The 23,556-nt window shown below is 37.1% G+C and overlaps 1 protein-coding gene across 13 annotated transcripts in view; it reads left to right on the top strand.

The window, feature by feature from the left end:
* Nucleotides 1-23,556, top strand: part of LOC127979082 (plectin) — a 106,558-nt gene that overhangs the window by 40,470 nt on the left and 42,532 nt on the right. For 5 of the 13 annotated variants that reach the window (XM_052584201.1, XM_052584200.1, XM_052584211.1 and 2 more), the window contains 2 exons: nucleotides 19,822-19,883; nucleotides 22,574-22,663. In XM_052584201.1, coding sequence (XP_052440161.1) covers nucleotides 19,822-19,883; nucleotides 22,574-22,663 — 152 coding nt within the window. Of the gene's footprint in view, nucleotides 1-5,458; nucleotides 5,595-7,153; nucleotides 7,603-12,035; nucleotides 12,359-17,128; nucleotides 17,288-19,821; nucleotides 19,884-22,573; nucleotides 22,664-23,556 lie in introns of those variants that run through there. The other 8 variants (XM_052584209.1, XM_052584205.1, XM_052584214.1 and 5 more) reach the window with 7 other exon arrangements.

Below are 23,556 nucleotides of genomic sequence, written 5' to 3'. Positions count from 1 at the left end.
CATGGATCTCTTCCTGCTCCTCGATTATATTAGGTTGCCAACATTGACATACTATTCTATAAAAGTTAATTTTGAACTAATGGGGTGCTTTTCAGCTGGGATTCTTAATAGTTAACACTAAAACTAATTTTAGTCAGTTTAATTAATCAAGAAGGTATGAGAGGCTTTGTGAAATTGTGAAATTAATAAATTAGTACCGTAGTACCATGTTTTTAGGGAGCAAAGTTGTGTGCCATTTAGAATTTAATAGAAATTCCTGAATTTAAATGAGGGTAGCAAACATGCATATTTGTCTTTTGAATTTGAAGTTAAATTAACATGAAAAGAAAATCATGTAACTAATGCTTTAATCGAAAACCAAGATTTTTCAAAGCAAAGGCTTTGTTTAAAAGTTCTGTTTTATAGGCTTTATTTGACAGACATTATTTTTTTAGTTAGCTTATTATTATTTTTAGTGGGCAGCCCGGGGAGCAGTTGGGGGTTCAGTGCCTTGCACTTAAGTTGTGGTATTGCCAGCCCGAGATTCGAATCCACAACCTTAGGGTTGGGAGTCATACTCTCTAATCACTAGGCCACGACTTCCCTATGGCCTGGGGGTCATTTTGCACAATTTTTACTAACTTCATGCTTATGGCGTGCTAATATATGTGCATCTTTGCATGATTGTGCAACAAGTAGACTGCGAGTCGAGTTTTTTGTTTGCAATTTAGTACGTTTCTTCAAAAGTTAATGCATGTGAATGTGTGTTTCTTTTTGTTCACATGCTCATTGTCACATGAAGCTCCTTCCCACTGCCTCATAATGTCAGAGTGCAGGGGTGTGTTGAATGTTTTGGAGAACAACCATGTGCAATAAATTCCACCCCATAAACCAAGCGCTGGAATGCAAGAGGCGCCAGTTGCAAAGGGAAACTGGAGTTTTAGGAAAACTTTATCTGCCAGAGGCTTTCAATGAGATCCTTTCATACATTTTGTTTTATGAACTGCCCTCTTCAATGCTCCTTCTACGTGATTGTAACTCCATGGCACAGCTACTGTCTGAGAGATGCTCAAATAACTGCAAGGTTTAAAATGACGGGCAGTATCTATAAGTATGCATGGCAGCAAACGTTCATCGGTGGTGTTATTTGTATGGAGAGTGTCTAATTGTTTTGCTGTTGATTGATGAGACATGCATGGTTGAGGCTTTGCAGATCAGCATGATTTAAGCTCCTTCTCTTTGGGGGGGTTCAGACTACACAAGGTTTTTGTTTGCCCAGCTTCATCTTAAATCAGTTTTAGCATCAGGCAATGACTTACAGATGGACTTGCACACTACTTGTGGCTTGGCTTCTGAGAGAAACTTTGAATGTTTTCACTTCACTTACTTTTGTTAAGCTACAGCATATAGTGTTGATTTTAAGCTGACAAATGAAGACTTGTTCATTAAATTATTGTAGCAGCAATTTAAAGGGATACTCCACCCCAAAATGAAAAATTTGTCATTAATCACCTACCCCCATGTCGTTCCAAACCCGTAAAAGCTTTGTTTGTCTTCGGAACAAAATGTAAGATATTTTGGACATCAATTTTCATTTTGGGGTGGAGTATCCCTTTAAGGTGATCGTCTAATGTGGTTTTGATTGTTTAGAAATGTATCTGGGGGAGACACACCAGCACACTAGCATCCAAAACACAACATACGCTGGAATTTTCAGCAGGGTGTGTGCTTCCTTCTAGCCAAATATCTGAAATCTGCACAGATTTTGAAAGTTGAATTCTTGAAACACTGATTTAAATGGGAGACAGATTGCACATGTATAAACCTTGTGTAAGATTTTAGGGTGAGTGATAATTTGTTTTCTGTCAATGAAGCTGCAATGAATAAATAGGAATATTTGGAGCAACTGGAGCACAGCTCAGTCTTTATGAGATGCAGATGTCTCACAAGATGTGTCTCAGACAATTTTGAAATTGTGTTTGAAATCACCAAAGAGTGTCTTTTAAATTTATTACCGTCATACTCTGGTGATGGATGATTTGGATATGTCAATAATTCCTTTATTTCATTCTGCACTTATTATTATTAAAAATATAACCATCATTTAACTCCAGAGGGCAGTGTGTAGTTTGGCTAAAGTCCGTTTTGATTACCCCTTATGCCAAATATACAGTTTCTGATATATATATAGTACTTATTATTCAAAGTATTAAATGTATGACGTGAAACAGACACTCCAACTTGAGTCCAAGGAAGCTTGATGTAATTTTTCCATGAACATATTTTCTACAGTTGATCCGTGAGCCATGTTTCTTTCCACACATTTGCAGTTAGGCCTCATATATATCACCAGATGCTGCAAACATAGGCACCATTGTCTAAATCCTCCTTTGAGAGACAAGTATTCCAGCTGTATTTTCCATCAGCATCCATTAGCATATATGATTGTGATTGTAGGTATCATAGCGACGGCTAAAGGGAGATGAAGCAAAAAAAACATCCTTTCAGCACTAACACCATTTGCCATTCATTAGGTTTAATTGTCCATTATGAAACTCAAGGAGTTGTAATTAACGTCCTTTGCTTCTGGGGCATGCTTAAAATTTAAGTGACCTGTTACTGTAAATAAACCATATCATGTTGATTTATGGATTTTGCCTTCGAAACACCACATTCGAAACCAATGGTTCATGAATTGGAGGTGCACAGAGCATCCTTTGAAACAGCTGTTGAACATTTATCTTCATTTTTATGAACTAAGCGTTCATGCTCATCCAACTCCTGACAGAATATTTAGGTGGAGCAGATTCTGGGTCATAGCACTAATATATGAAGAACATTTTATAAACTTTATATTCTAATCTCTGAACACATGCGGAAATACAGTTCAAATGATCTAGTGCAAAGCTGTTATAGTCCAACATGATTATGCCTTGATCTGTGTTTTGGCGAGACTAGTTGATTAGTGCAGCGCTGTTTTTGGTATTATAATAAGGAAAGAATAATTTAAAAAGAATAAAGAAACCTGTGCCACGTGTACTACTACAGGTAGGGAATGATTTTAAGGAATGATATGATAAAACGCTTCAGTTGCATTAGCACTGCAGGTCAGGTGAAGATACCTTCCTTTCATTTATGCTTTTACTATATGTGCCTCAGGTTTTACTATTCTGAAGAACTGGATGATTGGTAACCAGTTTATAAAGTTATGTGAAGTATAAAATGCATGCAAAACATCTCTGTGTTTTTGCCAACTTATTTTGGCATAAACTCAAATACACAAAACTAGATGTGTTGAGATGACAATAATACCTTGAAAATCCCATTCCAGACATTATTTACTGTAATCATTAGAACAGATCAGATGTCTGACCTTGAGCTTTGCAGAAAGGGGTTCTGCGATGCCCTCTTTAGAGCAGAAACACCCATGTGGATGTGCTTATCATGCTTGTTCAGTCTTTCCCTCTGTCTTTCTTCCCTTTCCTCATACGCTTTGATGGTAGTAAAGGTTGTTGCTTTCTGTACGTCATAGCTGGAAGTTTTCTTTTTGTGCTGTTTGTGGGTTATTATGCAATTATAGTTCAATTATTGTTCATTTTCGAAAAACACAAAAGAGCCTGTTGCAAATCAATAACACCATAATTGAGACAAAATGGCTGCTGGAATCTTCATACCGCCGTCAGACAGAGTATTTATGAGGCCAAAAGGACAGGCGCCCACAGAGCTAATTGAAAGTGATATCTTCTATAGGCTCCATAAAGTCCAAAAGAGTTTAAGGAAAACTTTTGCTTTTAAGAGGAGAAATAGTAAATCAATCCTTATTTTTTATTTATTTATTTTTTTTAAAGGGACAAAATTGAATTGTATGCCATGCAATCCCTGCAATTATTAAGACTTCAGTTTCTTTTATATTTGCTTGTCTTTGTGTTTTCAAAGAACATCAAAGGCAAAGGTTTTCTGGCATCTTAATTCAGCTTTAAACAGCACAAAGAGGTCATAGGTCGTGGCACAGGATGCAGCCTACGCCCCTCTCACGATATAAGGACAGCTGCTCAACTCTATACTGCCACCTCCTGTTTATATATATATATATATATATATATATATATATATATATATATATATATATATATATATATATATATATATATATATATATATATAATACTTAACTACAAACACTTTAATTTAAGACAAACCTTTAATTCATAAATTATCATGGGACCTAGATGCATTTACAGCTGGGGCATTGCACTGTTTAAAACAAACCATTTGTACTTTGCTCCAGAAATGTTCTTTCCCAGGCAGATAAATGGGATTTCTGAGACCAGTTAACATTTTTCCCCCCTCTCTCTCTTTTTGGAATGGGCAAGAAACATGCCTGCTTCTGTAGTCTTGAGGATCGCATTAAGATGTTGTCAACTCAATCTAACCAAAAACTGTATTTCCTCTCTTTAGTGCTGAGTGAAATAAAGACAAACGGGGTAAGAGAGATGAAAAGGGAAACGCTGTCGTCTTCGAAGTGATTTTAGTGTAGTAAATCAGACTAACTGCTTTAAACAAGCTATAATGGAGATTGATGATGGTAGATCCTACATGGAGGATTTGATCCAAAAGGGCCAAGGTAGGCGACATTTGATTTGCATATTTAAAGGGACACTCAAATAAATTATAATTTTAAATAGCCCATGTTTTTTGTTTCTGAAAGTTGATCAGTGTCATTTAATTATGTTGACATAGAAACTGCATCATTTGATTGTGAGTGTTTATCTCTTTAGCTAAAAACATCACTTGGTTTATTGCATTTTACATCTGCATGCTAATGGTTTTTTCCTTGGTAGATGCCCTCAAGGGCGTTTCTTGAAAAGGTAGACGTTGAGTTTCCTAATTGGTTGGTACCTGGTGTTAGTAAATGTAGTTAAAAGCTACCCAAATCCAACAGGTAGCCACATTTTCCATCTGTATTCCTTTTATTCTAAAGGCTGATATTATTGGTCCACCCACTACTCCCTTAAGAATTTAAAACCAAGATGGATTTACTGCTAAACTCTATTTCCCAAACCCCAGCAGACTTAAATTGCAGTTGTTCGGGAGTCCAGATTTGCAAACCCAGTAGTTGAGGTTCCCATTTATTTTCTAATTCTAGCAGTTTTAGGGACAGCCCACTGCTTTATGACTTCAGAGGCATTACACAAAGAGATCTTTGTTATATATGCGGGTTTGCAGCATAGTCTTTTTTCCACATACTTCTCAAAAAAGTAAGAAAAAGAATCAGTTTGCTATGTTTATATGGTTAAGTGTATAATGAACTTTACCACTGTTCCAGGGATGCAGTTTCCACAATGGAAAACATTTGGATTAAATAAAACCCGCTACCCTTTCTCTCTCTTTTTTTTTCTCTTATTCTCCCTCCCTGTTTCCTTCCATGTTTTTCTCTTTTTTTCCCCCCGCTTCTGACTGCTGTACGCCCCTCTGGATTTGATCAGCATACAATGTCTTGAGGTCAGATGTGCTACATTAGCAGTTGGTGTCAGTATTTTGCTTGAGAACTATAGAAGGGCCAATTTTGTTCGACATGAACCTCTGCTGCTGTTGCTGCCGATCTCGACCCGATGGTAGGTTTATTTTTGTACATTTTCTATATATTAATTGAGGCTTTATGAACATTGAAATCGACCCTTTTTTAGGGGGCTTTGCTGATGCAGACGGGCTCATTTATGTCTGATATTTAATTTGCTATTCTTAATGTGTTCATAGCAATTTAATATGATTGTTGAATTTTAAAAGCTTAAACTAAGTGTATAGTATTTCATTTTGAATTTCAATATCTCTTTTTATTCACTTCTGCTTGTGAGCTGCTCCATCTGAGTATCTCACCTCGTGCAAAAGAAATAGATGGCAGGTGAAGCTGTACCACACTAAAAGGAAGTGAGGTCAGAGTGTGGCCGGTAGAGGACGCCATTTTGGTTCTGTCCATCAGCAGTTACCAGATAATCCCTGTAAACTTGCATAGGCAGACATGGGTGTGTCTGTCTGTATGTCTGTCTATCTATTTCATCTTTATTCATAATCTTATTCTCAGTAACCTGTAAGATTATTCCTGGTAGGCTGTGTGTGTTGACCTGTAAGTTTTTACAACCAGTGAATGATCGTATCTTAGGGTTGTTGCATAGCTACATAACTGACCTGGATTCTCTTCTACTTTTAAACTCTTTCGCCGTCTCATCTATGCATAGCATGAGTCCCGTTTAATGTGTCGCCAGCTCTATTTGGGGCGTCTTTATTCAATAGTGTTTAACTACCCTCCCTGTTGCTTGGTCACACGGCCATGAATCATCAAGTTAGTCAGTTTTAAAAAAAACTATTTTCATGAAATTTCATTTTTAATGTCATCTCTTGTACATTGCTCCAGTCCTTTAATGTGATTATGCACATTGTGGGTGTGTCATGAGCAGTTTGTTTGGAAACAAACATTCTGGAATATTATCCTTTAGCACAGCACTTGCAGAAATACTAACTTACAGATAAATGTGCTCTAGGTTCTGCATGTTCTCATGTTGTCAGTACTTAATAACAGATTTGTTTGTTCAGCAGTAATATGTTGACTTTCTTTGTGGTAGGACGTCTAATGCATCTGTTCAGTCAGCTTGGCGTTTTGTTGCATTCCCGCTGTTTAGAAATGAAAGTCCATGTTGGGGGTGTCAGGAAAGTTACAGCACGTGGCTGAAGCTCGAAAACAAATGGAAGTCATTTTCTGTTGGAAGTAAAGTGCAGTTACATAAAGAATCAGAGAAAGTGCAAGAAAATCATTTTGATATGTCATATACAGTTATAAATGTACACTAAACTAGACAAAATCCGGTAATCAAGTACAAAAGTTTTTTTTTTTTTTTTTTTATATTGCAGACCAAAAAACCTTGGAACAAGATGTTATGTAATAGTATGGTAGATACAGACTCTTATCAGCCGCTGAGGGCAAATGAATGTCTGTATGTGTGTGCACTCCCAAAAACAAACCTCACTCATGTATTATTAACTTGAGATGGATACTCGAGCCTGAGTGGACGGGAAAAAAAAACTCCAAAAATGGATTATAAGAGAACAACTGTAGGTGCCATGCAGAAACATGATCTCTTCTGAATCGTAAGACTGCAGAGAACGGACTGGAGTGAGTGAGCATGCTTCAGCGGAGGGAAAGAACTAGAAGTACGCAGGAATTGAGCTATTGGTTTAATGCGAGAGAGGTTGTGAAAGGAGGACGGGAGGTGGAGAAAGCACAACCGCTTTTACCAGCACTCTGAGTCACGGACTGAGAGAGAGAGAGAGACCAGGAGAAAAAATAAAAAAGGGGCAGAAGGAGGGGGGGCAGCTGTCGTTTAGAGCGCTCGTAGTTGAAGAAACTATTCTGCTGGGTACATTTAAAGCCCCCCAGCCTCCTCCCCCCTCCTCTCCCTCACCTTTCACCTCAAGTCTTTCTCCGGTGAGCACAGCTCACAAACTGTATCCCAGGCCCGATGCCGGCAAATCCTTCTGGAACCGTGTTCCCAACCCTGGTGGTTTTGGGGCATGTGGCAACCTTGATAGCTGTGTGGAAATGGATGCAGCGAAGACAAGTCAGCGAAGGTAAGAAGAAACTAATTTACACACGTAAAGCTTGAAAAAGTTTTGTATCAGTGTTCTGATAGTATCGGACAGCGTTTAATCCTGCGTGCTGTTGCTCTCTCTGTACACATGTGCAGCACAACCTCAGTTTCCCCTCCCTCTCTCTCGCTCTGTTTTTTCCTGCTGTGTTGAAACCACAGAGTTAACCCTTTACATCTGGACGGTGCGTGATGACGTTGTGACTTTTGATGATTTGCAGATGCACGCTGTTGCCAGTGGCGTTGAAGCTCACTCATTTGAAGCACTGTGTTTGGGTTCGATTTACTATTCTGGCAGGTGTTTGTAGTATAACCTGTATTTTGTTATGTGGTTTGAGCACCTTTTACCTGACTTAACTATTTAATGAATGTTAATGTCATACTACAGCTTGAAAAAGATGTTTTTCCTCATGGTCATTAGAGTCTTACTGAATGCAAATTGTTACTCTTAGTGTCTAGAAGAAGCCACCTGGTTTCAGTTGTCCTTGAAGGCTTAGCCCAAGGCGTTGTATTGTAAAACATGCTGAAAAGCTGTTATCATCTAGTCATACTGTGAGGGTTGCACAGAAGGCGCTCACACCCTAAACCTAACCTTCAAACCTGCCCTTTATCTGGCAGTCTATTTAAACAGATAGAGGTGTGGAAAGGTGACCAGTGTCCAGGGGCGTATTCTTGGATACTGTCACTTCTCAACAGTAGTCCTGGGACGCTTTAGTAACTACAGTAAACACTGACATATTTATAAGCCATGATTTACATATTGTGTTTGTGTGTGTGTTGTTGAATGGTGTGTTATTTGCATAATAACGAAAAGTTCTAAAAATGTCGCTGTCTCACGTTATCAAGAGCAAAACATTGTCAGACGACCTAGCTTTTGATGGTGTGTTGTTTTCATTGGCAGCGTTTTTGAAATCCCTCCCTGTTTCGTTCAACAAAGGAAGTAAATTGAATCTTTCATTCAGTTTATTTAAAAGAGATGGCAAACATAGTGTATATGAACACTGCATTTATATGCGTAAGTGGTTATTTGAAATAATATGGATACAAGTGGAGTATCAAATGCATACTATTTTTTTGCAGAGGAGTCTTTCTTTGATGGAATAGTTAAATTGCATGGCACATTTTCAGCATAATTCACTATTGTTCTGTTGTTAATCTGTCCATCGGGACTGGGTGTGGCTCTTGGGTGTTAGATATGTACTCAGGGCTTGTTTGACTGGTAAATGAGGGTTTTTGTGCTGGAGGACATGTTGCTTTGCATTGAGACACCTGGGCAGCGCTCATTAGCTTGCATGTTCATCGTAAAGAGATAAACCTTAAACTCCATTTTGTGTTGTGCAGTTTTAGTTTTAGAAGTTCATTGATGAAAATACATAAACTTATGAGTTGTTTTTATTTCCATAATGTTTATTTTAGTGAAGCTCTTTTGAGTATTTTGAGTATTGAAAATGCAGGTCTTCCACAGAAATAAGATTTTAAAATATATTTAAATTGAAAACTGCTATTTTTCATTGTTACAGTATTACTGTTTTTACTTGTACAATAAATGCAGCCTTTAGAGACTTTCAGAAGTATCAAAACTTACCGCTTTCAAGGCTGTGTACGTTCAAGGTATATACAGTACTTTACTATTATCTACTTTTCCTTTTCTGGGTGTACTGACTCGATTAGGGTTTTATGAGGTGAACAGATGCAGGTGATAAGGATTACACAAAAGGTTGTGTCAGATTTAAGAGACTCAGGCGTGTGCCAGTTGAATCTAGGTCGGCTGTGGTCTCTTTGATCGCTGAAGGTCGTTCAGTTGCAGTGCGTAAATAGAATAATTTAGTATGTCGGGTGCACTATGCACCAGCCAGGTAGTAGTGTAAGGTTGCATTTGAGTGTCAGCTGGCTGTGGCAAGTTTAAGGATGGTTATGTTGGGAATTCACCTTAGCCAGTTTAAATTAAGAACGCTCTTCCTCTGCAGCGCACATGGTGCCACCACAGTTTACTTTCTGTGAGTGATGTGTGTGTATCCTGGATACGACCAAAACACTCGCACTCATTCCAGTGAGTTACATGAAGACCTCGACTATGAGCTTTCAAACACGTCAGCCATTAGATTTGTGCTTATATCATCCCTAAGCAAAGATCTATAATAATATTTTAACCTTTATGTCCAATTACTATACTCTCTTAAAAAACACAAATGATTTTTTTTTTATTGAATTTAAACTAATATTTACACCTTTTTTTAATGAAAAAGTGCAATTTCCTCTTTTTCCCCAAAAGCTTCAAAAATCGCCGTTCTTTTAAAATGTTGCATAAATGATCCTGAAAAGTTTCTGTGAACAATCAGGTATATAACATTTTAGTTATTAGCTATTTAGGACATGAGATAATTGGTTTAATGTGGTTGAAACATCATCTGAAGAGGTGATTTTTAGATTTAAAGTAGGCAGGCATGTCCTATTTTGTAGAATTGTTTTTATACATTTATAGACTGGTCATAAGGTCGTGATTGTGGAGGCTTATTTTATTATACAAAAGGTTTTTTTTTGTTTTTTGTACGAAGCCTTTAGGAGGGGGCTGACCTTTTCATGATGCCCAGTGTAGTGTTCCCATTGACCACACCTCGCTATTATAGTTAGTTATTATATGTCCCTTATATTCAGAAAAATCAAAACAGTCAAATATCTTTCAACACATAGTTCTTCTGAAGATAAAAAACATATTTTGCTTACTCAAACAGCCGTGAAGCAGTCAGAAAAGCATCCGGGAATTTTATAGATACATTTAACATCAGATTAAACACATTTGTATGTAGGCTCTCTATGTATATAGTTTCCTTTTCGAACACTTTTTGAAGTCTCTCTGGGCTACCTTGTACTATAGTACTGTGCGAATTCTTGAAGTAAAAGTGGTGCTTTTCGTACACAGGACCGCAAAAGCTCATATTTCCTGTGTTGCAGATGTAATGTGGTACAGAGCGAGTGAGTCAGATTTTCTAAATGAGTCAACTATGAGGAATTCCTTTAAATAAAGTTCTTATGTCGCATGACTCACAAACATCACAATATTTACTGTTGTCTTCGTGATTCTGAGGATTTTGGTTTGAGTCAAAGTCTGATTTGTTATCCACCCCATTGATGTGTATTCATAATATGCATGAATAACATAATTCAAGTATTTGTATGGCAGAAGCTCTTCACAATAAGTAGATTTAAAGAAAACCATATCTCCGGAGAAGATGCCAGAGGCTGGGAAAGAAGAATTTCCCTGGTGAGATAGTTCTTTTGTGAGCCCTTGAGTTGAAAAAAATAATGCATTGTGAATGCTGTGAACTGGAAGTATAAATGGGTGAAAATCTGAATTCATCTTTCTATTGAACATGGTCAGAAGTGCATTGCCAGCTCAACACGTCCCACCTGCACTGACACAGCCTTTGTTTGCATACTGTACCTATTCAAATATTGAATTACCTGCACCGCAAGTCTTTAAACATCAAAGCACACTTCCCATAGCTAAAGCACATTTTGCTATGAAAATCTACTAAACAAAAAACGGTATATAGCAGCATTAGTTTAAGTTCCTTTTGAATTCTGAATATTACCCCTTTTCATTGTCATTTTTTTCCTGAATATTTTATTACCTATTTTTGTCTCAGCTCTACAACAGATTGACTTTAAACATTATTTATGTTCAAATTAATGGACAAATTAAAATCAGATTCAACTTTTTTTTTTTTTTTTAACTCTCAGCTGTCTTAAACTGCTGTACAACTGCTGCTGTAAATATATAACGTGACACTTGTTGCCTAAAAACAATATATCACCAGTAATGGAATTTCACAGTGACATTAAAGGAGGGTCTTTTCATCAGTATTTATGGGTGTTTTGAGGTTAATTTCATGCTGCCAAAATGTTTTTTAGTGCCTCTAGGGCCATAGCTATGCTATGGTGGACCAGGGAACCCTTAGAATTGTTACCTATATCTACACCTACACACCTAACTTTTTAAAATGTATTAAGCAAAACACTAGAAAAGTGATTATTAATATTTAAGAGTTTGTTGTTAAAAGTGATAAAATAATAGTTTAAATTAGTATAATTCGACGTCTTATAATTTAAACGATCTATTCTGTGATAATCTTTTATAATTATTTAGCCTTCAAACTTCTTGTGGAAGTTTAACTTCTGTAATGTATTTCTAATTAGGTGTCTTTTTCTCCTTAAACGTGGTTTGATCATGCGTTAAGCAATATCTGAGAAAAGACGCATCAATCCTAAATGTTTTAGAATAAAATAAGAAGAAAAAAAGTTCTTAATTGGTAACAGCGGCGCATAGCCCATATGGGAGGAATCAGATTTCAATGGCAGTCCGGGAGAAGAGTTTGTCCCGGAGCTGGAGCAGCAGAGTGAGCGCAGCTTCAAACACATCGCGAGGGGTTGGGCCAGTACTGAGGTAAAGCTTTCGCTGCTTTCCCAGTGAGACGCCCCTTCGTTTTTCAGTCCCAAAACAAATGAATCTAAACGTGTGAGGCTGATACAGAGTTTGGGGAACTTAACTCAACCACAGAGGGAGCGCAACCGTTTTTTCTCTGTGAACATCATGGCTGGCGCGGGTGACATGTCCGCGGCAGCTGCGCCGTGTCTCGCTATATTCAGCCTGGATGTGATTTACGGACGCGGGAACTTTATTCACGAGATGAGCTGCGGTGAAGTCGGACCTCATTTATACAGCCGCATGTGCTGCGCAGGTAGGTGCTGGCGTACAGAGACACCTGTTTCTGCGTGTGATACAGGCGAATAGGAGGAGTTCGATCGACTGGGCGATAACTGTGTGTGTGGGCGCTGGGCGGGCACGGGTGCGCGCGCGGCGTTTAGTTAAAGGGGGAGGGGGGGGGGGGGGTGTTGTGGAGTTAACTTGTCTTGTGTGTCCTTTACAGCGTTTTTTTATTTACTTTTTTTTTTTTTTAAGTTTGGCATGCTGTTATTTGATATAACATTTAAGGCATTTACATAATTGCAAGCAATTTACATGATTTTAAACTTCATTCTAACATTTCGCCTTGAAGTAATCATTTTTATAAATATTATTTTATCTCAGAATATGTAGAATATTACAGCGGCATCACACGAGCAGTAGTGTTGCATTGCAACGTTCTATAATCACTGGACTTCAGCTCTAGAAATTGTTTTCTTTTATTAATTTTTCATAAACCCATTCGGAGCGAGACAAAACGCCTATGCTGTTTTTAGTAATAAACTAACAAGGCTAGTCCAAGCTCAACCAATCAGATGAGCAGAACTTAAAAATAGTGAAAAATATTTTTTTAGAATATATATATATATATATATATATATATATATATATATATATTATATATATGTATATGTATATGTATATATATATGTATATATGTAGGCTATGTATATATGTATATATGTGTATATATATATATATATATATATATATATATATATATATATATATATATATATATATATATATGTATATATATATATATATATATATATATATATATATGTATGTATGTATATGTGTATATGAATTATTGATTTCACAAAACGTATTTTTTATTCTAATTTGATAATGTGTATGTGTCTGTAATGTGTATTAGTTATGTATTATAAATGAAGGTATGAAATCATAAATACACACACACACACACACACTCACAGAGAGAGGGAGAGACAGTCCGCACCCCCCCCCCCTCCCAATTAAAATAATTAAAAGTGATAAAATACAAATTATAACTTGTGTAGGCCATGTCTTTGTATAATGCACACATGTATATAGAGCTGTTTCACTAACTATAGACACATGTTCGTATTGTTAGAGAAAAACTGCATCTCAGCATCTCCTCCCTTTGGGAAAGTTGCGCCTCGCTGGACCAAAACCGCAACGACTCTAAAAATATTGGCGGGTTGTTCTTCACTCACAGCTTCTGTATGTTTGGTCTGTTGCCTCAGTAACCAGTCAGCTTTCATTTGCCACAGAAACTAAGTGACTGCCTGAAAACGTTTAGACATTGCTGCCAGCTGTGAGGAACATCAGCGTACAAAGACATAAGTGCAAAAATGATTTATTAATGATGGTCCTTGTCCTTAATTAAGTGATGAAGTGGTTTGATTATCTTTGCTCTATCCAGCTGGAATGGTGACCACAAGAGGGAGACATTTAGTTAGGCTTTACAAACTTATTCCTTAAAGCATTTCTTTTCATGCTGTTCCAGTAACCAATGCAATGCTATTTTGCTCTCAATTTTATTATTCAGACTTTAAAGTCTGTCCAATAATTTTAGAAAAGTATTCTGTTTCTATCTAACACCTAAATATAGTTTTGTAGTTTTCCAGACTATTTTCTATTTCATAAATCAGGGCCTTTCCTGTATGTGTGAAGGCTTGAGTGAATGTGAGGCAAGGTGGAACAGAACATCTTTTGCAAGTGTTTTGGGCCTCGTTTAAGAATGAAGTGCATGTTCTCACAAGTCTGACAGGCTGTTAGAAGAGTGGTCGTTGGTGTGAATCTGTCTTATGAGCTTTTGTAAGGAGCAGTGACATTATGTGCCTGATATACTGTAGGATGAATTACTGCCTGTGCGTATGTTCATATTAGGTGCGTGCAGTGCAGGAATGTGCGATTGACAATTTGGAGCTACGGGAGATTTCACAGCTCCCTCTGCCCCATCAGTCACATCACTTGGGCATGCCTTTCAGCTTTGGAGAAAGACGACACGTAGATGCACAAAAACTTAAGAGCTAACAAATTAATCCTATTTGAAATATGAATGGCTGTGCAAAGTAAAACAGGAACCTTACAATTACATTGTAATTATGTATATATTGATTGATTGATTGATTGCACACAATAAAATTAAGTTTGTGATCAAATATTCAAGTCAAGTGCATTATTACGTTTTAGTTGAATTATGAGACCACATTTTGATTAATTGGAAAAAGTGTAAAAAAAAAAAATAAAAAAAAATGTTTTAGAGTTTTATTTACCCAGAGATATTGTTAGGATAAAAATTAATGAATAGCTTAAGTAATCATCGTCCTGTCTGCCCTGAGGATACTTCAGAGAAAGTCAAATTCCAATGTCTGCAGAATCTGGCACCATCTGTAAAACAGTTGAATTCTCGCCCTCTTTGCCCTGCTCCTCTTTACATCTTCACATCTTCACATCACACACATAAGCCGAAGGATTTGTCTTGTATGATTGGTGTGCTTGTATGAAGGATTAAATGTCTATATGGTCTGTTTCTTTTGTTATGGTGCTCTTAAATAGTACATAACTTGTGATGCCTGAAGTCAAACACATTTGATACCTGTACACACATGTTCTTACTTTCTTACTCTTCAAAGATATTATCTGACTTACATAAGGACTAAGGAATTAACCTGTGGACAAATTCCTTTCAAATGGCTCTACAATACTTTTATTAAAATTTAGTCTTTTGACTAAAAGTTAGCTGAGTTTAACTAAAGGTTGACTAAAAAGCTTTGTGGAGCATTCTCGAAAGTATTTCAAATTTTCTTTATCATAGTTCAGTAATTATTGGTTGAATTAATAGATAGTTGTGGTACACAAGTAAGTTTTATTACTGTATATGTACAAAGGTTTCATGAATGCTTACAATATATCTATTGTAAGGCATATTTTTGATTCCAGAATTCAGTTGTTTTATATCAAAGATCGAATGATTACCAAATTAATAGAAATATATACAGTAATATTTTTTGGTTTATTTCAAGTAGAACACAAAGAACATTCTGGCGACTTGAGGTTTAGTTCAGTGAGTCAAATGCGTTAAATCTGCTGACTGACTCACTGAGTTCATGCATCAGACTGATTCAGACAGATAACTTGGAAGTTTGTGAATGATTCATTAAAATATGTCTTTAAGATCTGACTCTGAACTCATTGTTTGTTTCTGTCTGCAGATTTGTTATTTATAGTCATTGCATTCAAATTTTATTTCATCTGATTTTCATCGCATAGCTGTAAATGCAAAAAACCACTGCTTACTCTTGATAGCACTGTCTCCGATCAGCATTGCTCCAAGGCAGATGTGTGACATCTGCAGGTCTTCCAGCTCAAGCCCAAACAGGCCACAGCCCTGAGCTGCAATGCAAAGAATCCTCCATTACTACCTGTGATCCGCCTGCCATGCTTTCCGAGATCGAGAGGGATGGATTGTCTCTGAGGTAACAGGTTAGGGAGCTCCAGTCACACCTGTGCACTCAGGAATATGACTCCTCTAATTCCTTCCAGTGGTCTCCAATATTCACACGCGCACACTTCAAAGAGACTAGTTATTCACATCTCACTTGTCATTTTGTGCCACTGGTAAAAAGGGTCTGTTGTTTGGGGCAAAAGACACAGAGAGACTCTTTGAGGCTCTGCCTCATCTGTTTGTATTCTTGCACGCTTGTTTCAAATGCTGCCTTAGGAGATGCATTTACTTCAACCGCACATGCACAGGGGTTCTCTTGTACTCACACATTTTTGTCTGTCTAGGGTGACTTTGGCCGGACTTCATGAAATAGTGTCTTTGTTGTGTCTATCTACATCAATCAAAAGAACAGCAGCGACTCCTGACTGAAAATCCGAACCTCCTACTTGAGACTACAAGAGCCTTTCTGTGTGACTCCTGAAATTAGTCACATTTTCCCTCATGAGTGGGATTTCCCGGTTGGTGGAACACCAAACCCTTCCTCCCACCCCAAACCCAGATGGAAACAGACCCTCATTTTGATTCTTTCAATAGTGATTCATTTCTGTTGCATGCTACCGAATTAGTAGCATGCAACAGAAACAGCTTGCTCATTCCTTGTCAAGTTTTTGTTCTAACCAGCCACAACCATGACAAAGTCAAAAAACTGGTCGGATTATATTCCTGAGCTGTCACTTGGAGTATCTCCGCCCATAATGCAGTGTGATTGGTCCAAAACTCAGTATATTTAACCTCAAATATCTTCTGATTGGCTGCAGTTTTGTCACTTTGTGGTGACATTTCACTTTCAGTGTGGACAGACGAATTACTTACGACACGTGTTGGTGGTTTGTGCCGTGTTCAGACTTATTTTTGGTGGTTACATTCCTAGGGCAGCTGCTTCCCTTGTTATAGGGTATTTGCAGATGTGAGTTGCGGAAACCGTTAACCATTTTCAAAGTATGCAAGAAATGTGTTGCTTTTGTGCTTCTGAGCAAAAGTAATACAATATAAAAAAAACACTTTTTCAAGCACAGAAATTACAGACCCACCTCTTTAAAATGAGAGCTTCCTTCTAATTTATAGCCTATAGACAGGTATTTAGCCAGAAGTGTGAAAAAAGAAGGAAGAAGTAGAGAGGGGAACAGAACTGGAGGGGAAGAAAAGTGAGAAAAGGGAGGGCGAAAAGAGCTGGCTAGGAACACACCCACTCGCCCGCATGGATCTTCTCTTTTGCTTTCTGAAACACCAGACGGGTGAAAAGCAACTGTTTTAGCAGATCGGTGGAAAGTGTACAACTGTGGTTTTGCAGCAAGAACAGAAGTACAGGAATGGCTGTATATAAAGGTTATAGAACGTACTCCACCGACAGTGTCGGCAGTGACGTGGTCTTCACAGATGAAGGTCATTACCAGGGGATGCTGAAAGCCATGGATGAAAGAAAAGGTACAGCGCAAATTCTCAGTTTGAATACTTAAAACTAGCTATTGAACACGGAATGTATTTTTGATATCCTGTTTAATCTTCATACAATATCTGCTTGTTAATTTGATCACATTAGTTAAATTTGCTTTCTTATTTGGTTATTTTTGGCTAGATTATTATATTTATTGATGCTCCTTTATTCTGACACATATTTAAGGCTTCTTTTGTAATGCAATCAATTATGCAGTCAGGTTATCATTCTGCATCATAATCGGTCCTCTCTGGACAGATGAAATGTACTTGGAAAATATTTCCAACCAATAATAATAATGTAAGCTGTCAAAAAGGTTTTGGGGCTCTAAAGGGAGGGGCCATTGCAAAGGCAGATCCCAAATCTGGGTTGTGGTCCTGTGTGCACATGCATGGCATGTTGGAAAATAGTCAGAAAGCTCATAGTTTGAATACAGCACAGCTGAAACGTTGTAAATGTTCTAGATTTATTTTAAACTATAATTTACACTGACATATTACTCCATGCACTAAAACTCTGTTCCCTCAAGCTACGAGTTCAGTTTTACGAGTGTCAAAGCTGCCGTGCAGAGGAATGCATCTTCTCTCAGAACTTGTGTTTCTCCTCTTCAGACTTTAAAAACCTTTGGTTCTGTGGCATGGGACATTAACTTGGCTTTTACGGTGGCATAAGATATACTGATAGGCGTTTCCTTTTCGTTATGAGGCTCTGTTGATGTTTTGCTTGGAATTTTAAGTGCCCCTTTTATCCAGCCTTTGACCTGTTCAACTGTTCAGGTGGTCACACTTTGTCTTAGAGCTGTTCTGAGATCAGCTTACTGATGGAAATCAGTACTTAGACTTTAAAAGATCAATAGATTCTCAGTAAAATGCAGATTAATCTTTGTTCCTGTCGTTTCATGTCTTCACATGCGTCTTAATGTTTTTGTGCTATCAAAATGATAACAAGTGTGTTTTATACAGTTTGTAAAACTGCATTATAATATTACTCAGTTTTTAGGTGACTAAATAAATGCTCATTGTTTCATAAAGGACTTCATACAATGAGTCACAGGAATTGGTTTTTCGTGACAGCAGAAGGTTTTAGAAACAGGAAGTGATGTGGTGATGCCAATTGACGTGGCTGCCATGGCAACCGAATGACAGAACCACAACATGCATCCAGTTGTTTTGTTACAGATGGTTGTCCTGCATCTTATCTCAGCGTTTTGATGAAATGGTGATGAAATCAGAAGTTTGGAGGCCTTCTCAGAAGTTTGAGATTTTTTTTCCTTTTTTTTTTTTTTTTAATTTTAGTCATGCTTGCTGGTCATCAGAAATATCATCAGCCTATGATAAGAGGAGGATGTGCTTCTTCTCCAAGTGTCCTTTATCCACAGCTCCACTTGAGTTTTCTTGTATTCACTTTCATGCTAGCTCAAGTGTGCCATTATCATAAAGTCAAAAATAAACCCAAAAGAGGTATTTGTAGTGATTTTTTTTTTTTTTTTGAATCACTCTCTTATATTAGTCATGAAGCATTTTACACGATCATTGTGAAACCCACTAAATTCAGGTGGTGGTACTTTTGGATCATTTCGCTCCTTAAGCACGCCTTTAAGCAAGTTTCCACATAAATGTTTGATGACTTTGATGATGGTAATTGGAGATGAAGGTAAATGCTGAACATTTGAAAGCTTCTAAACAAATTGAGGAGTAAATGCCACAGTAAAACAGTGCCAGTAAAAGAGTTGGTGCTTTTTAGAAGTCAGTAGGGAATCTCTGGTTTAGTCACTAAGACCTGCAAATATCTGAACTCAAGTAAAGAAAATAGATGCACAAACTAAGAACTAAAAAGCTTTCAAATTATGTCAGTTCAAAAGAGCCCACATGGGCCCACCCAATCACTGCGCACAATTTTGGGTCATAAAACCCATTGAGTATTAAATGTCTTTATTGTTTAAAATTTTTTTTATGCTTATGAAGTATTATAATCATCAAAGCTGCATTTAAATGTAAAATATTATTGGAATTTAAAAGAACTGCTTTTTATATTAATATACTTTAAAATGTCATTTATTCCTGTGATGCAATGTTAAATTTTCAGCATCATTACTTCAGTCTTCAATGTCACATGATCCTTCAGAAATCATTCCAATATGCTCAATAAACATTTCTTATTGTTATCAATGTTGAAAGCAGCTGTAAATGTCATATTTTTGTTCAAACCATGATTTAGATTCAAACCATAAAAAAAGATTAGTTTTAACAATATAAAAGTTTATTTAAAGCATCATTGATGAATAAAATCATAAAAGTATTTATTTAATTCACATGCAATTATGATGATCACAAAGAAATATGATGCAAAACCTATGCTAAATCCTCTAAGCTTTTGCTTCTCTAAAATCATCACCATGTGGAACCACATAAAGTGCACGAAAAAAACCCACACAGAGCACTATTATCTAAGAAGATAACTATACTTCAGTTTAGAAGTTTCCATTAGTGTGTTGTATAATGGTCACTGGTCTTTTGTTTTACAGATGAACGGGATCGAGTACAGAAAAAGACCTTCACAAAATGGGTGAACAAGCATCTGATGAAGGTATTACATCCATACAGAAATCGCAGTCAATTCAAAGTTGTTCTAGGTGCTTGTAACCACACGGTCACAGAGAGTCAAGTATCTCAGTTTTGCCCTTCACCATTGGCCACTTTGTCAAGCCATTATCTCAAGGACTTGTTGTGAAGATGACTGGTGCAGTAACTACAGCTGCTAGATTGGAAACTCTTAACGCATGCTAAAACTGCACAGAGAACATACTTATTTGTCTGTCACTACATGGAAAATAACAGTGTATGCTGCTTGAGTGCAAGAGTGAATATGATAGATGTGTGTGAGAGACAGAATGGGATGTACAGTACAGTGTTTGCTTGTCTAACCCGTATGTGAAAACATATGGTGAGTGTGTGTAACTGCTACTGCTGTGGAGATCATTATAGCTGAATAATCGTCCTGTACACACCCCGCACACTGCACTGCTGAAAGGTGCTGTTTATTTATTTATCAGTATGTGAGGATGAGTCAACCACATCTGGTCTCACTTTATAACCCCAAAGAAATAGATTGTGTTCTTGGTTCCGCTTGGATTCCATCCAGCAGTCTGGAGCAGTCTACAGGCGGCCCTTTTCACGAACCGTTTCAAAACGGGTCCCAAAATTCCACCCCAAAATCTACAATATAAAGATGCAAAAGAATCTGAAAATGAAGAACAGCTACTAGAACAAAGCGAAAAAGCAACAAAAGTGATGCAGCAGTTTAATCTACTGTGTATTTTTTTTTTTTTTTTTTTTGGAAAGTACTGAGATGTGACTTGCTAAACTCCATCTAAATGATTTTAAACAGTAGTTTAACTAACGAGTATCTACATGATCTTTAAAGTTGCACTTCTTACCTTTTTAGGCTATTTGATTTTTTTTTAATTATTAAATAATAATTATTAAATTAAATTGAGAATAATTGAATTATTTCATTAAATTCAAATAATTATTCAGTCATTTTTGTGATAAGTTTAAGCACTAAATTTGTGTTCGGTTTTGGACTGAGTTAGATTTTCCTTCCTCCATGGAGGCATAGGGTATATTCAGTGGTCTGCGGTTCAGATCCAGTGACTCGGAGGCTTTGCTGTGGGTTGTTCGTTTGCTGTAAGGAAATTCTTCTCATTTGGATGCAGTCATTTGGGTTGGAAACCTGGACGCCAGCAAAGCCGTACGCTCTCTCATTAAAAAAAAAAAGAAATAGGCAAAGAGAACAGCAGCTTTAAGATTAAAAAAGATTTATTAAGAATGAGTTGACAAAATGGTTTCAGCAGATGTGTTAGTGATGTTCCATTGCTCTTTTAGACCTAATAATAGCTTTGAATTCAATACAAAAGACAATTTAATAATGATGTTATGCCACGTATGTGCTGTGCTCTTTCAAATATGATTTGTTGCTTCATATTTGAATATCAAAACTAAACAAATATATTTCTGACAGGTTGTCATTAGCAGACTTGTTTTTACATGTAGAGGTCTATTCAAATATTTTATGCAATTAATGAAATATTTAAACTAGGCCTATATATATATATATATATCGCGCCATCATGCAAACACTGTATGTGTCATCTGTGTTCATTTCACTGTTGTACTTGGCAGTGTGTCTCTCGCCGTCTTTCTGTCATACAGTTCTCATTGTATTTCCCATCTGTTCCCACCTTTCTCTTTTTTATCTCTCCATGTTCCACCCTTTCCTCCATCTTTCTCTGTCAGCACTGGAAGGCAGAGGTAGGTGCTGTCTGTGAACACATGCACCGTAGCTTCCTACATCAGCACCTAGAGCTAACATACAAGCTTCCCTGCCTTCCTTGAATGAAATACAGTTTTTTAACACTGGAGGGAAAATTTCCGTCTCCTTTAGTACTTTCTGTGTTTACTGCTTCAGCCTCCTTTCCTTTATCAACAGTAAATATATTATCATACAGTGGCCCACAAATCAACTAACTTCACGTTTGTGAGACATTTTTGTAATTATTAAAATCCCAAGGTGATTTATTTCATTAGTTTCTGCATTATAAACTGAGCCGAATATGGAAATCTCTCAGTGTGAACAGTTTTCTTGTGAGAAAAGTCACTTCAAATGACAGTATTTTCCGCAGCATCATAATATTTGTGGTTTCTGTGTTCTGTTTAAAATTTTAATGCTTACAAAATATAGTTTTAGGCTTTCAGAACCCTTCTTTTTTGTCAGCAGGGAATCTCTTTTGTCACTAAAACCTGCAAACATCTGAAAATAGATGCACAGCAAACTAAAATCTGAAAAGGTCAGATGGACATTTTCAAAAAAAAAAAAAAAAAAAACTTATTTTTTTAAAATATTTTAAAAACAAGTTTGCAATTAAACGCTGCATTTAATTTATCAAAGATACAGTAAAAAAAACAAACAAACAAAAAAAACATTAATATTGTTAAATATTATTACAATTTCTCATTATTATAAATGTTAAAAACAGTTGTGCTGCTTAATGTTTTCCTGGAAACCGTGACAGCAGTCAATTATACACTTTTGTGATCACTGTAAAAATATTTGCCCGCTTGATGTCACAATCAACCCATTACAATCAATTCATTTGAAGAACTGTGGTTTTAAATAGCATAATAGCATTGTCTTGAATGTTTGTATTCAATGTTTGCATTGTCAAATATTGTCAACTGTTTCTCTTTTTTTTTATGATGATTTCCTGTTTTCTTCAGGCCCAGCGACACATCACAGACCTGTACGAGGATCTCAGAGATGGACACAACCTCATCTCGCTGCTGGAGGTGCTGTCTGGAGAGACACTGGTAAGTTCATGCTAATATGGGATCAGATTGTCCATCCACAACCCTATTCTAAACCTACTTCCAAACATCAGTATGAAATTCTGCTTTTGCAAGGCTAAGTCTCACTACCTAGATCTGCTACCTTAACATTAGCCCCCCCTCTTCCTGTGTCCTCTTTTGCTTTATAGACCTTGTAGTTTACATTTGAGTAAAGTTCCCCTTGCAATCAGCACTGATTGGACAGTTCTACTTTTTAACACCCAAGTCGTGTCCCTCAGATTTGTTTTGCATGCGTCAGTGGTTGACAAGTGGCATTCAGATCTGTAAGAGCCGTGGACGTAACCACACATACAGAAGAGTGTTGGTAGGAACGAATGTCTCCTCACATCTCCCCGTCCTTATGAGCACTTCTACTCTGACTGTCTCTTTTGCATTGCGTCTCACTCCTTTAACACATTAACAATCTGACATTTTCTGCCTCAGTTTCAACTCTGCACCGGTTTGACCCCCCTTGACCATTCCTTTTTCAACTTCCTGTTTGCTCACCTCTGCCCTGACCTTGACCCCTTTGCCTTTGCCTCTTCTCTTGTGATGCTCTTGCTGTGGTAGCCGAGGGAGCGAGACGTTGTCAGGAATTCGCGGTTGGTGAGTTGGGGCTGAAAATTTCCGGCTCGCCTCCCTGGAAAGGGGTGTGGCATGTGTCACTGCCAGGGGAAATGTGTTGTGCATGATGTCACTTCCTTTGTCATGTTGCTTGACCACGGTGCCCGTCCTCCCCCCATGTTCACAAAAATATTCGTTTAAAAATTTGAATAGATTATATACTGCTATATGCATTAAAAATCAGGGTGGTTATTTAAATGTTTGCGTTTTTTTTTTTTTTTTTTTTTTTTTGATGGAATGTTCTGGAATGC

Source organism: Carassius gibelio, chromosome B19, assembly GCF_023724105.1.
Source record: "Carassius gibelio isolate Cgi1373 ecotype wild population from Czech Republic chromosome B19, carGib1.2-hapl.c, whole genome shotgun sequence".
Lineage (NCBI taxonomy): Eukaryota > Metazoa > Chordata > Actinopteri > Cypriniformes > Cyprinidae > Carassius > Carassius gibelio.
Note: the sequence above shows the minus strand (reverse complement) of the source record. Positions and strands in the feature narration are given on the sequence as shown.